The 15591-nt window shown below is 38.4% G+C and overlaps 1 protein-coding gene across 1 annotated transcript in view; it reads right to left on the bottom strand.

The window, feature by feature from the left end:
- The window catches only part of HCN1 (hyperpolarization activated cyclic nucleotide gated potassium channel 1), a 386411-nt gene extending 371118 nt beyond the window's left edge, over nucleotides 1–15293 (bottom strand). The window contains exon 1 of the mRNA XM_042960321.1: nucleotides 14887–15293. Coding sequence (XP_042816255.1) covers nucleotides 14887–15293 — 407 coding nt within the window. The remainder of the gene's footprint in view (nucleotides 1–14886) is intronic.
- Between the last annotated feature and the right edge of the window lie 298 nt (nucleotides 15294–15591).

Here is a 15591-nt window from a genome sequence, read left to right as displayed (position 1 = left end):
TGGCACCTGGACCCAGAGGTCATATGAGATTCAGATTCCATTCCATTGGCAAAACTACACGTGGTGTATGTTCTTTTATCAAGAAAATGCAAAATCTAATTTTGCTCTTTTTTGTTATTAGTGGCCACTGATGCTCAACCTCTAGGTGCATTAATTGAATGAGGATGGTAAAATGGCAGTTGTCTAATAATATCCTTACTTTTTCATCTATTAACTTTAACAATTTTATGAAGATACTCTTTTCCTCCTCTACTATTTGGTTACATATTGGTTCAGATAATATAGGAAAGCAGGATAAATGCTTGATTTCTTCCCTTTTTTTTACCCAAATTTCGAGGTAAGGAATTAAGTCTCTATGAGTTTCAGAGGTTAAGCATTTTTTGTATCATTATGAACTCAAACATCTGCTGAGTTCGAATCTGTTGAAATTCTCACCCTTTTTGAAGCTCATCTTGGCTTTTTCAAGTTGACTCCTGATTCTTTTTTATATTACCCTAGTAGTCTTTGATAATTCCCTTACTATCTGGTATGTCAAGTTGTTCCAGGCCCTTAATATGTACTTCCTGCCCCAGACCTGGATCAGCCATCTTTTCTCTTGAAATTACTGCAGAGCTCTTGCTATTGGATTGTGTGACTCCCACCCCAGTTTTGGCTGTATCTCCAACAAATACCTGTTGGGTATGGGGGAGGTCTGCCTATTCTCTGGTTTATCAGATGACCTTGATTTTCATTACTTCCTTCTTTCAACCTACATGGAAGTTCAAAAAAAAAGGTCTTGCAAAAAAAAGGTCTTGTCCCAGTCTGTTTATTTTTTAGGTTCATGGGGATAATTTTGCTATAAATGTTATCCATGTGTTTTGTTTGTGCTATCTATCTGCTCTATTTTTATGCATAAAAACTAAGCTACCACTATCTTCTAAGATTCAAGTTTCCTTTCATTTTAAAAATTATGTCAACTTCAATTTTCTCGTATCAAGATCTATGGTATCCTTTCCATTAATATTACACAGGGATCAATTTAACAGTGCTGATTCAGAAAATTTTGCATTGGATTTTTTTTAAGTTTGATGAACACAGTAAAAGAACCTACTTACCACAGAGGCAAAGTTCAAAATTAATCCTCTTTCAAAACACAGACTCACTATTTTATTAATTATACCTATAGAGACAGTTCTAATTTCCAATCCTTGCACAACAGGACTTGACATGTGTACTCTTATACAAAGGCAACAAAACTGGGTAAAAGAAAAAAATAAAAACATGATACATAAAAAAAAAAGTAGTGTCATTCTTAATGTCATTGCCCAAAGAGATATATTTTCAGCTCTATTTTGATGAAAATAGCATTGGTTCCAAAGGCAATGACATTTAAATAGCATTTATGGGGCTGTAAAACAAGAGTCATCCCAAAATATCCACAAAATATATTCCCAATTCTTTTAAACTACATAAAAACACACATTACAATAAACAGAATTAATTCAAGTATGGATGCATATTATTTTAAATAGCTTCAACCTTTATTTCTCAGTATATGTTTCTGTGTGTTAGGTTGGCCTATCTGCACTACATTAAAGTATTTCTTTCTTTTTTTTTTTTTTGTAGGAAATGTAGGGAAAAGACCAGCTCGCTGTTGAAAATTTTGTATAAAAACTAGGATTGAGCGTAATGTTGCTGAAATTTCTTCATTCACTCATATTCATCGAATGCCTACTTTGTGCCATACATGGATCTAGCCTTAGAAATACAGTACTTTACCACACCCGAAAAACAAATAACCCAGTGAAGAAATGGGCAGAAAACATGAATAGACACTTCTCTAAAGAAGACATCCGGATGGCCAACAGGCACATGAAAAGATGTTCAACGTCGCTCCTTATCAGGGAAATACAAATCAAAACCACACTCAGATACCACCTCACGCCAGTCAGAGTGGCCAAAATGAAGAAATCAGGGGACTATAGATGCTGGAGAGGATGTGGAGAAACAGGAACCCTCTTGCACTGTTGGTGGGAATGCAAATTGGTGCAGCCGCTCTGGAAAGCGGTGTGGAGGTTCCTCAGAAAATTAAAAATAGACCTACCCTATGACCCAGCAATAGCACTGCTAGGAATTTATCCAAGGGATACAGGAGTACTGATGCATAGGGGCACTTGTACCCCAATGTTTATAGCAGCACTCTCAATAATAGCCAAATTATGGAAAGAGCCTAAATGTCCATCAACTGATGAATGGATAAAGAAATTGTGGTTTATATACACAATGGAATACTACGTGGCAATGAGAAAAAATGAAATATGGCCTTTTGTAGCAACATGGATGGAACTGGAGAGTGTTATGCTAAGTGAAATAAGCCATACAGAGAAAGACAGATACCATATGGTTTCACTCTTATGTGGATCCTGAGAAACGTAACAGAAACCCATGGGGGAGGGGAAGGAAAAAAAAAAAAAAAAGAGGTTAGAGTGGGAGAGAGCCAAAGCATAAGAGACTGTTAAAAACTGAGAACAAACTGAGGGTTGATGGGGGGTGGGAGGGAGGGCAGGGTGGGTGATGGGTATTGAGGAGGGCACCTTCTGGGATGAGCACTGGGTGTTGTATGGAAACCAATTTGACAGTAAATTTCATATATTAAAAAATAAAAAAAAATTAAAAAAAATAAAAAAAAAAAAAAGAAATACAGTACTTTATATTAGGGTTTATATTTAAGCCCCTAACTGGGGCTTAATTATAGATTAGGAAAGATAATAATCAAATTAGATAAACAAAAAATTTTGTATAATAAATTGTAATAACTTCTATGAAGAAAAGACAGGGCAGAGATATGGGGAATAACTGATAAGCAGGGGTTTCAGACAGGGTTGGAATTTTACTCAGGTTGTATCTGTTTGTATCTTTCTCCCTAAGTATTGTAGGGATCATCCTATTTGCAAAACATGTCACAATTTTTCTGCCAGATAATTTACTAGTCTATAAACTTTCAAGAACTTTTTATAAGGGTCAAATAGACCTTCAGAAAGCCTGCAACAATTTACACAGTCTCTAGAGTATTATGTTGGGAAGCTCTGCCCATGGCAACAGGATTAAATAGTTCACTAATACTTTTCTAGGAATTCTGATTTCAGTTGTTTTTATCTTTTATAAGTTTAAAATTATTTGGATTTCATTTTACTGAAAACTGAGGAGAATGGATTTTACTCAACTGTTTTAGTTGATTAATACTACTTATCGTATCATTTATCCTTTAATATATGGATTTGAATTTTTTTTCAAATATCAAATTCAGGTAGTTTGTATTTTTGGCTCTTATAGCTGGTGATTCTTTTTATATTATATACCCTCAATCATGGTTGTTAATATGTAGAAAACTTACTGATATATTTTAAAATATTTATCTTACAATCAGCCACCCTATGAACTTTACAGTTAGCTTGATCATCTCTCAGTTGATTCGATCAGTTGTTTTGTTTTGTTGTTTTTTTTAGTTTATTTATTTCTTTTGAGAGAGAGTGAGTGAGTGAGGGGAGGGGCAGAGAGACAGGGAGAGAGAGATTCCCAAGCCGGTTCTGCTTTGTCAGTGCAGAGCCTGACATGCGACTCAAACCTGTGAACCATGAGATCATGACCTGAGCTGAAACAAAAAGTTGGACGCTTAACTGACTGAGCCACCCAGGCATCCCTCAATCAGCTTTTCAAAGCAGGTAAACATCATCTACAGAAAATCATCTAGCGTCTTCTCATCCCAAATGTTTCTCGCTATCACTTTGCGCACTGACTTTATTGCACTGACTGACCTATCAAGAACAAACATCTATTCAATCCCTGCTGACCACGTATCTAGCCTCAGAACTAAGCTATTTGGTTGACAGGGAATTCTCTGCCCCTTGAGACAAATCTTCCTAGCCTCAGTTCTAATTCTTCAATGGCTTGTCCAAAGGAAACTCTGTCTCTAGCTATCTTCTACCCATTGTTTTTAGTATCATATTTCTGTGTAAAAATATTAGATAGTTCAGGAAGTCTTAAGCTGGAGGCCAAAAATAAATGTGCTTGCAGGCAACCACAAACCTCTTGAAATCACAGATAAAATTTTGTGAATATATGCACTTTTCTAGGACAGAGGATCCACAGCTTTCATTTGATTCTTAAAGTATTCTATGAGCCTGACAACCTGACAGTCACTAATGGACGGGCATGAATGATTAGCTTAACCAATAATTACAGCTTACAGAATCCCTGGGTTATTTATATTGTTCAGTACAGATACAACCATAACTAGGCAGTTTCAGCATGTACCTCTGCCGTTTTATAAACCAAAAAAATACATCTGAATCCAAGACTGTCTCTAATCTTCAACCTAATTCACTTACATGATTATTCAAAACAAATACCCAATTTATTGCTCAGAACAAATAACCTTTCTAAAAATAATCATTTAAATAATGAATAACGTCTCTATAGAAAAAATAAGGAGTACTCATTTTCCCTGTAAGTACCACCAATATAACACTCAACATTCATTTTCTCAGCTCCTACTCACATCTCTCAACTAAGATATTGCATAATTTTTAATAAGGTATATAACCTTTAAAAAAAACAAGGCTAACACATTCTGCAAGGGTAATAAGTGACATCTGCTCAAAAATGATGTAAAAAAAAAAGACATTAAAAATCATCCTTTTAAATTTGCAATCTTTCTTATATTTCCAAATAACCATTTTTCATATACTATTAAATTTGACAATAAAAAAATGAAAGAATTTAGCAAGTTATGAATCATTTTATTTGGCTCCTATATAACGTTTAACTGATTTGAAATAAGATACCAAATGGTTTAACTATGCCATTTCCTAACGAAAATAAAGATTAACAGGAAGGAGTACATGCAACTCAGTGCCGTTAGAATTTTCCCTAAAAGCTATTCTAAATGTTCAGTACGATAGCATTCTATACCAACTTTGAAGATAATAATGGTGTATCTGCAAAGTTTTACAGATAGAGGATGCATTAGAAGTTTTCCAGTGCTAATTGCCTCATGAGTGAAGCTATTTCATATAGCACACACAAAACCTACCATTGTACATCAGGGTTTCTGCCGCCGAGACTTAACAAGATAAAAAGAAATTAGAACAGCCTAATGCTTCTATGGCCCTGTCTTCACAGACACATTTGCTTTAAAGAATTCTGAAGATTGTCAAGTATGTGCGAAGAGAGTATTTTCTTTTCTCAAATAGTTCACACTCCTTAATTCCGTTTCAAATTTACTTTCATGATAATAGCTAACAATTACATAGCATTAAGTGCAGAGCGTAATTTCTAAGCACTGTGTATCCAGACGCTATAAAAATATTTATAATATCACCATAAAATATGTATCGCTCCAACAACCTGATAAGATACATATGTTATTTTCCTCATTTTATAATTGAAAAAAACTAAAACCCAGAATTTTGGAGACTGCTACATTATCATTTAGCTTACAGTATTTTTCCCACTTCTTGATATGTAAATTTCTCTTTGAACAATTTTTGTATTGTCTTCTGACCCAGCTTCTGTGTGGAGACCCTTTGTGGGGTCTTCTCCTTCCCTGATGCTGAGCATTCTGCGAGTTTCTCAGAAAAGACATTTCACTTCCTGCTATCTGGAAACTTTTGTTTAAAATGTCCCTGTTAATTCCATATGTCCATTTTCACACTTGTTCTCATTTTGAAACTGTTTTTTATAGATTTTGACCTGATGAGTTATCCTTTATTTTATTCATTACATGTTCTGTTCTTCTTTTTGCCCTAATTCTGAGAGGTTTCCTAGACTTCATGTGCCAACTTCTTACATGTGAGCACTTTTTGAAAAAAATTTTCTGGATACTCTTTTCACAGCATATTGTTCTTGTTGTCTTACATAAAATATCTTCCTGAAGATATAATTTATAGACTATTTTTAATAATGTAATTTCCCTTAACCCCAAATGCCTCTCTGTTCTCTGGACTTTCTTTTGCTCTTTGACTTAGTCTCTCTCTTTTATGATGGAGACTTTTCTCAGAAGACTCATAATGTTTTGCTTAGATATCATATTAGATGATAGAATACCAACATATAATTACAGTCTCTATGTACATATGTAAGGCTTTTTGAAAAATCATTAGATAATGAACAAGAATTTTTACTGGAAGATCTTGAAATGTCTCCCATTGGATATAGTTTTCTTGTGTCCTGCTTGGGGAGAACTGGCCTGACTCCAAACATTCTAATGTTAAGACTGAAAGTTCTGTATTCACTAGGAAGTGAATTTCAGCCTGGCTTTCCTGGAAACTGCTTCTTAACTGGTACCTCATGTCCTAAGCACCTCTGGGGCTCAGTGGTGAAGAATCATGGAAGTAAAATATAATTTCTTCATTAGCTTTCGTATTTTCCAAAATGTTTTTGAGATCTCTTGTTCTCTGTTTTCTCCTCTCTCTTCTATTTATCTATCTATCTGTGTGTCTTCTCATATTATTTTGGAATGGTTTCAAGAGGTAGGAAGCATAAATGATTAGGTTTAATCCGTAATGTTTCCTTGCAGGTTAGGAGAATTACTTATACTAGCAGCCTTGCTTCCTTTTAGGTTGGAGTGAGAGAATTAAGATTCAGAAGAGCTGAATTCCTGGCCCAGTTCTTACTATCTATGTCACCATGTTCATGCTACTTAATGTTTCTGCAGTTTCATTTAGTCATCTGCACGCTGGGCAGGGAAATGTAATGGTTGTGACATGTCCTTGCAGGTGGCAGTGGGGAGTGGATGCTAGGTGTTGCTTTAGGGAAAGGAAGAGCTTTCTTTATCTGGATTTACTAATTGTAAGATTAAAAGTGTGCATATCCTGGTTGCAGACTAATTAGTTGTCTATTCATTCAATAACATTTGTTAAAAGTCTGTATGCTGACCCAGTGATTTCAATTCTAAGATAAATGAAAATACATCTCCTCACAAGAAACTGTATAAGAATGTTCACATCAGCAGTATTCACAGTGGCTGAAAGGTAGAAACAATGCAGATGTGCATCAACTGATGAATGGATAAACAAATCTGGTATAGCCATACAACAGAACAGTCTTCCGCAAAAGAGAAAGTGCTGAAACATGCTACAACATGGATGAGACTTGAAAATATGCTAAGTGAAAGAAGCCAATAACAAAAGACTACACATTATATCATCTCATTGATATGAAATGTCCAGAAAAAAACAATCTCTGGAGGCAGAAAGTAGATTCCTGACTGCTTACAGCAATGGGGGCAGGAAGGAAGGGGAGAGAGAAATTAGTGCTAATAGGTAGGGGTTCCTACTTGGAGTGATAAAATTTTCTAAAATTGGTTTGGGTAATGGCTGTACAACTCTCTGAACACACTAGAAAAAATTCAATCATATGCTTTAAATGAGTGAATTATACTGTAACTGAATTATAGCTCAAAAAGCTGTTAAAAATAAAGCATCTGAGAAAATTGAAGCAGGAAAACAATCTCTTATGTGTACTTTAATGGCATTAGAAATACAAAATTGAGTAATATAGATGAGGTCATGGAATTTAAATTCTAGTGGAGGGACATAAATAAAATAAATGTAACTATAAATTCCAATGAAAGAAGAGACCCAGATAGAAAACTAAACGGGGGGGGGGGGTGGTGAAAGCTGAGGGTGATCACAATGATTAAATGAAAATCCAAATGACAAGGAGAAACTAGGTGTGATGCAAAATGACAGAAAGTAAAAAGAGAATTTTAGACAGTGGGGTTAAATTTCACATCAAAACCTCTGTGGTGGGGAGAACTCAGCTTACTGTAGGGGCTGAAAATTTACCCAGGTGTCCAGAAAATAGTGAGGGAGTAAGTTGTGGGTGAGGAGGTTGCATAGATAAACTGAAACTATTCAAGTTCTTGTAGCTCATCTTGTAGCTCAAATGTACTGTAAGAGAAATGGGAAGCCTCTAAAGGGTTTTAAGCGGCATGATATTATTAGACATTAAGTAGTATTATTTGCTTTTTAAGATCACTCTTGCTACTCTATGACAAATATAGTTTTGACTTTCTGTCCTAAAACTACTTGTGTACATCTAAACAGAAATATCAGCAACACTGATAAACCTATGTCACTCACAATTTTAAAAAGTGCCTCTGGGTGCCTAGGTGGCTCAGTCAGAGGAGCATCTGACTCTTGATCTCCACTAAGGTCACGATCTCACAGTTCGTGGGATCGAATCCTGTATTGGGCTCTGCGCTGACAGCACAGAGCCTGCTTGAAATTCTCTCTCTCTCTCTCTCTCTCTCTCTCTCTGCCCTTCCCCCGCTCACATGCTCGCTTGCTCCTCTCTCTTGCTCTCGAAATAAATAAACATTTTTGTTTAAAAAAAGTGTCTCAACCAGTGGCAATGTTAATTGGTAAAGTCAATATGTATAGAATCTCTAAAATGTTCACAGTCAGTAATTCCATTCCCTGGACTGTCCAAAATATAATGAAGAGTAATATATAAAGATGTTCACTGCAGCACTATTTAACCTGAAAGTACAAAATCTGTAAATAGTTGCTAATTCTGTATATGTGTAATTAGCCTGACTTCTTTAGAATTGTAGCTAATGTCTTAAAAATAAAAACAGGTCTACATAAATAAGATGGTCCAATTATAAATCCAGGACATGTATAATTTTGCTACTTTGCTTTAACCAAGTGGTCAGTTACTATGTGAAATGGCTGAAGATTATTATGGGGAAATTAACTATTAAACTTGAAAAGGGCCATGACATCCATTTTTGTCATTCAAACTTGGGTGAAAGTGTCAGGTAAAAGTTCAACTAAAAAACAATCAACATCAATATATATGCTGTGTGCATATAATCGTGTACAGAGGTCCCTTGAATAGTTTCATTCCACATGCACAATGCACATACACATACACACACACACACACACACACACACACACACACACACACACATCACAGAGAATTAATAGCATCAGAATGGTTTCTTTTGCAATAACACAGATAATACCAGGATGCACCAGGGAGCATCACTATATTCCCTTGATTTTTTTTTTTTTTGAAAAAAATAATGGTAAGTTGTATATCAAGATGCCTTCACAAAGAAATTTATTTGTAGAAGAAAAGTATTCAGTCTAAGTAAAAACAGTCTTTTTTCCTAGTATATGCAGATTTTTTCTTCATTATCACCACCTCTGCTACCTAACTCATAGTTTGTTACTTCTTTGTATAAAATGATAAAACGAAATTTTGTCACAGACTCTGAAAACGTTCAGCACTCTTCATTGTGGTGCTATGGTTTGCCATAATTTGTATTTTAATTATAAGAAACTATATTTGAAAGTCCTTACCCTTAACCCATTACTTACTTGTCTCTAAGTAATGAAGTGAATTATCTGCTAAAGAAAAGAATTACACTTAGAATGGCAAAATGTTCACATAAGCATCACATCAGATATATTTTGCTTGCCTCTTACTCACTTTGGGATATAGGTTCATTGAATAATGAATAATGCAGAATTACAAATACTACTTAAATTGCTTTTTGGTGTTGGTGTTGCTTCAGTTTGTGGTTTTTGACCAAGTAGATATAGCTTAATTAGATTTTGTTAAATGAGCTTTTGATAATGAGTAATGTATTATTCTAATGCATTTAAAATTCTTGCATTACTCATCAACATTCAAGTTCATAAATACAAGTCGACATAATTAAATGTGAATTGGTAAAAACGCATCTGCCCAAAGATTCTCAATTTATAATAAGTCCCAAAAGTAGGTTTAAAGGGAAAGTTGCTCAGAAAAAAAATGCAAAACATCTTGTAACATTTTAATAGTATAATATCACACTAAGATCTATCAAATGCAATTAAATAGTGAAACATCAAATAAAATTTAAAGTTTTGCAACTTAAATGGATACTAAGAAAAAGTAATGGAATAAATTCATACTTCCAAATCATTTCACTTTAATTGGGCCTAACAGTTGGTAGAGTCACTAGGAAAAACTTAATTGAATTTATAAGATATAAAAAGTTTCACCCAACCGAGAAAATAAATAAATTCTTATGGTTAATTTTGGCTGTGTTGATATGGAAAACAAATAAAAGGAGCATTGCTGGGAGCGTACAGATTGCATTTAGCACAAAGATAACATAACAGTAGGCTAATTAGTCCTTAAACCCCAGAAGGTTGAATTGTTTTTTCCTGAGAAGCTCCTAGAAACAAAGGCCTGTCTCCGACTTACTGTGTAATATGGGCGAAGCCTCCCTTCACTAATGAACATGTCAGTGACCTCTGACATCACTATTATTGTGGCTGCAACACGAAGCAGAGATGGAAGGCCAGAAATGGCAATAGCTTCAGGAAGTGACTCCCGTCTCTAGGGTCCTTGTGTACTTATGACACAATAAGCTTTTCGTACAGTTGTTCATACTAATTGATGAAAAGTAGTGGAAGAAATAACAAGCCAAGATATAAAATCTCCTCCCTTACCAGAGGCAAGATGTTGGCCGACAATATATATGAAATGGGAACATTATCTATAAAAGAGCCCTATATATAAGTGTGACCCAGGAAAATAATGTCAGAATCCCTGAAATGGCAAATAGTCTGGGGATACATTCTTCCAAGGTAAATTACTCAGATAATAAAAACCATCCAGAAAAGTCCTCTATTCCTTCAATCCATTTGAATGATTATGTCATAACTATAGATTAGCTGTGAAAGCACAATGCTAGGCCAGAGTCACCTTTTTATTAAATAAATAAAAAATAAAATTTTAGCTAATAAATATATAATCACTGTTAGTAATCTCAAGAAAAATCACATTTAACCTCCTAATTAGATATTTCTTTTTGCGTGTGTGGTACACATGAAACTCAGCAAGACTGAGACTGTGTCCTTACTACACAAAGATCAGTATAATTTTACTTTTTCCTTTTTGGTTTTTTTAAGCTTATTTATTTATTTTGAGAGCAAGAGAGAAAGAGAGAGAAGATACATGTACAAGTGGGGGAGGGGCAGAGAGAGGGGGAAGAGAGAATTTTTTTTCAGTATAATTTATTGTCAAATTGGCTCCCATACAACACCAAGTGCTCATCCCAATAAGTGCCCTCTTCAATGCCCATCACCCACTTTCCCCTCTCCCCCACCCCCCATCAACCCTCAGTTTGTTCTCTGCATTTTAAGAGTCTCTTATGGTGGAAGAGAGAATTTCAAGCAGGCTCCACACTGTCAGCACAGAGCCTGATGCAGGGCTCAAAATCACAAATGGCGAGATCATGACCTGAGCCGAGATCAAGAGTCGGCCGCCACTTAACTGATTAAGTCATCCAGGTGCTCCTACTTTTACTTTTTAAGTAACTATATTTTCCCTAGTTTGGATGATTATATACCATGGTATAGACAAAAACATAAGATTTTTTTTTTACTAAACTCTCTAGCTCCCACCCAGTTATTTCTAAAAACAAACAAAGAGAAAAAAAACAAGTCTTACAAGACTAAAATCAAAGGCTATGTTCCTTCTGGAGGCTCTAGGGGAGAATCCACTGCTTGCCGTTTCCAGCTTTTAGACACTGAATGCACTCTTTGACTCCTGGGACATCACTGTGATCTCTGCTTCCATCATCACATCTCCCTTTCTGCCACCCGGTTATTTCTAACAGTTTTGGTAGTATTTGACTCTTCTTTAGTCCCTGAAGGCTTCTAACATCATCCTCTCCTGAGAAAGAAGGGAAATACAGAGCCTCTGCCCTACTTACACCAGAGATAGGAGAAAACTACGTGCCAGACACAGCAATAGCTCTCTTGGGCAGGTGAGAGAAGCACCTAGTTAGCTCTGCGGGAGTCTCAGTGGGAGCAAAGCCCAGGAAGTGGAAAAGGCCTTGGCTCAGAAGTCATCCTAAAAAGGGACACTGGATCACCAGCACAGTGGTAAAGTCCTGACCTACCCCGGAGTGGCAGACTCCCCTACATTCAGCAGGATGGGACTGACCAAAGAGCAAAATGAGTAAACTTTCTTGGCCATGCAAAAGCTTATGAAAGTATCAAGTTAAAAAAGAAAAAAAAAAAACTTTATTTCCAGTATCTCCCACCCCTCCATGGAAACTGATTCTTAAGTGTCACTTTCTCAGTCGCTGAATTATTACTGAACATCAGTTTGGCATTGTAGGAATCATAGCGAAGCCCTGCCCTTAAAGTGTCTTCTTCAGGAAAAAGCCTGAGGTGAACAGATCATAACCATAACATTTCTACTATGTTAGAGATTTTTCCCATATTTCTTGTCCTTTAGGGAAAAAAGTACTGCCAGAGTTTTGTCTTTCTTATTTCTGCCTTTTCCGTTCCATTATCCTGACATGTTATATAGGTTTTGAGAAATCTTATTAATATCATATAAAAATGTTAATGAAATAATAATAAGATTTAAATGTCTTGACATAGGCAAATAAGTATTTACATCATTACTTCCTTAGTTTTTTGTTTTGGAAAAACATATATTGTAATTGCGAGTTTTAAAATCTATCTTTTTCAGATACCTTCCAGTTAGAAACCTAAACCTAGTAATTGTTTAATTTGTGTCTGACATTTCCTTTTGTCCAGTTATGCAAGAGAAAGTCCAGTATTGTAAACTACTCCACACTGGATTTTGTTTAGAGTATTATCTCACTTTTTAATCATTTCTCATTTATTTGAAGTGCATGGTAAAAGTTAACCATCATCTGATCTCAATTTATTTCTTAGTAACTTTTTTGTTGTTTGATATTAGTCTCAGATGATTCACTTGAGAAAATGTGGAGAATCTTTAATTTCATGAATTTCATTCATTCAAAAGATTCTGGCACACTATTCCAATTCCTGAAAGGTGGCCCTATGTTTTTATCCAGTAGGTGGTAAAAGCTTAATTATGTACCACGTGCCACATTTTGAAAAGTGTAGTCTCTTTTTACATTGTTCAAGAAATAAAAGTAAAAGTAATCAAAAGGGATCACTCAATTGAGGTAAAATAAATAAAGTGTAGCATTTTATTTGCATGTGAACAGTGAACCACATATATTACTGGAAACACCATGCTTACTTTTGTTATTAAGGCTGAAGCCTGTTTCCTTGTAAAGTTTTTCTCAGGAAAGAAAAACAAAAGGGACTAGGTTGCAACATATTTCCACTGAGGATTGAGGGAGAGATAGTTTTCTACATTTGATTCTAACCTTTAAAATTTTAAAGAACATGACAGTCTAATGTGCCTTAAAACAAGGTCATTTATAAGTCTGCTTATCTTCCTGAGGGAGGAAACGTGGCAGTTTATTTAGATCCTTTTCAACGTAAACATTCTTACAATCCAACTCTTAATTTGCTATAGACTATAAATGTCATTACATTCTATAAGTCCTCCTTTGGACTTTGTTACATGTTTTGGTAAATAAGAACCTTAAAATGATACACTTCCTAAAAGCCATTCACTCTATGCACAAATAATAGACGCTACTGATTTCTGAGACAATATATAAAATTCAAAGAAGGTGAAGACGTTCACTCCCAGGCTTAGTGCGGCAGGAGTTTGGGTTTTCCAAAGCTAATGTCATTCAGAACTGTGGACAGCTCCTGCGGAGGCATGGAGTCGATGGCAATTTCCCTTAAACATAACTCAAAGTAATGCTGCTTTTTATTGCTATCTTTGATTGCTGTTTAATAGACGCCTATTAAATCGGCTTAATTTGCACATATACTTTTTCACTGATTCTTCTTCTTTTTCGAATGAATTCACTTAGAAAGAAAGAAAGAAAGAAAGAAAGAAAGAAAGAAAGAGAAAAGGCAAGTCACCCTGAGTTTTAGAATTTAAATGGAAAACCCAACCTTATTCGGAAGCTGCAGCGTGTGCGCACGTTAATAAGAGGATCTACTTCACGACCTTCATTTGATAATCTCTTAAACATGCTTATAACCGAATACATACTTGGGCGACAAATAAGATCGGGAAACGTCTTAATTTTAATTCTCCGAAGCAGTTTCCCTGGCGGACAGCTCTCCTCCTGCCCTAGTTCCCGGGCTGGGAAACGGGAAAGAGCTTTCCGAAACAGACTTGTAGTCAAGGTCAAGAAAGGGTGTCTCTCAGTCTCAGGGAGGGGGCTCTGGAAACGCCCCCTGTCTGTTTCTGGAACTCGAAGCTTCCTGCCACGCTGCTGCCCAAGCTGGCAGCGCCTGCCCGGCTGAAATCTCAAGTCAGGGACTATCCAAGCGCAAATTGCCCTTCCTGAGCCTGCCAGCCACTATTCTGAAGAAATGCATTGAGGATGCCCAGTGCCTATAAGCAGATGAAAAACAGATTAACATTCCCCAGGGGTGAGAGCGGCTGGAACAGCTAGGACTTGTGAGTCACTGTCTCCGCTTGCCCCATCCTCTCCTCAAGCCCAGGAGCGCCTTTTTCCCCTTTGGGAAAGGCGGGGGGCAGCGCGAGGATGGGTGTCACCCCAAAGACGACTTTCTGGCCGCTTCCTTACACTCTCAGCTCCGAAGTAAAAGTTTTTTTGTTTTTTGGTTTTTTGTTTTGTTGTTGTTGTTATCGTTTTTTGGCACAACTTAGCATCCTTCCATCTGGGGGGGGGGGGGGTCACATCTTCCCCGATGTATCCCCAAAGTTCACAAGGCAAAGGAGGCGAAACCTCCCTGGGATTCCCGGGCAACAGGAGCTCCTCATCCCACCCCCTCCTCGGCCGAAACTAGTTGAAGAGTGGAGCCCGAGCAGCCGGAGTGGAAGCCGCCGGCAGCGCCACCCCCCTCCCGCCCCGCAATCCCTCCCTCCGAGTCCCCGGGCGCCCCCTCCCAGGTGCGGGGACGCGTGTTGGAGGGCGCGCCCGGAAGGGAGGGTGGGGCGGCGGCCGGGAGTCCTCACCTGAAATCGCTGTAAGGGTGGATAATCCAGAAGCCTGCAGTTTTAACCCTTTCCTGCTCCTTTTCCACCGCCTTCTGGCTCCCAAACATGCGGAGGGAGAATTTGTTGACCCCGGGCTGCAGCATGGAGGTGAACTGCCTCTGCATGAAGCCGTACTGCCGCCGGGGGCCCTCGGCGTCCTCGAAGCCCCCGGCCGACTCCTCGCCGCCGCCGCCGCCGCCGTCCACCTTGAAGCACACCGAGTTGCCGTGCTCCTTCGCGCCGGCCCCGCCGCCCCCCGGCGGGGTGCCCAGGCGCTTGTCGGCCGCGGCCGACCCCGCGCCCGTCGCGGGCGCCTTGGCGGGGAAGACGCTGTTGCCATCGTCCCGGCTGTTGGACGAGGAGTTGGGTTTGCCGCCTCCTTCCATGCCCGGGGGACGCGGCCGGCGACGGCGCGGGCTCCAGACCCGCCGGCCGCCCGGCGCCGGGGGCACGAAGCCGAGGGGGCAGGGGCCCGAGCTGGCTGCCGGCGAGCTCGGCTGCCCGTCGCGGCGGCGGCGGCGGCGGCGGCGGCTTCTGCTTCCCGCCCGCGCCGCTGCTCCCTGCGCGCCTCGCTCCCGCCGCCGCCGCTGCCCTCAGTGGCTGCGCTCCCGGTTCCGCCGCGGCTGGTGCTGAGGCTGAGGCTGCCCGAGCGAGGCGAGGCTCCGCTCAGCCCTCGCGCGCCAG

This window comes from Panthera tigris, chromosome A1, assembly GCF_018350195.1.
Source record: "Panthera tigris isolate Pti1 chromosome A1, P.tigris_Pti1_mat1.1, whole genome shotgun sequence".
Lineage (NCBI taxonomy): Eukaryota > Metazoa > Chordata > Mammalia > Carnivora > Felidae > Panthera > Panthera tigris.
The sequence above is the reverse complement of the archived record's forward strand: the minus strand, read 5'-3'. Positions and strand labels throughout refer to the sequence as shown.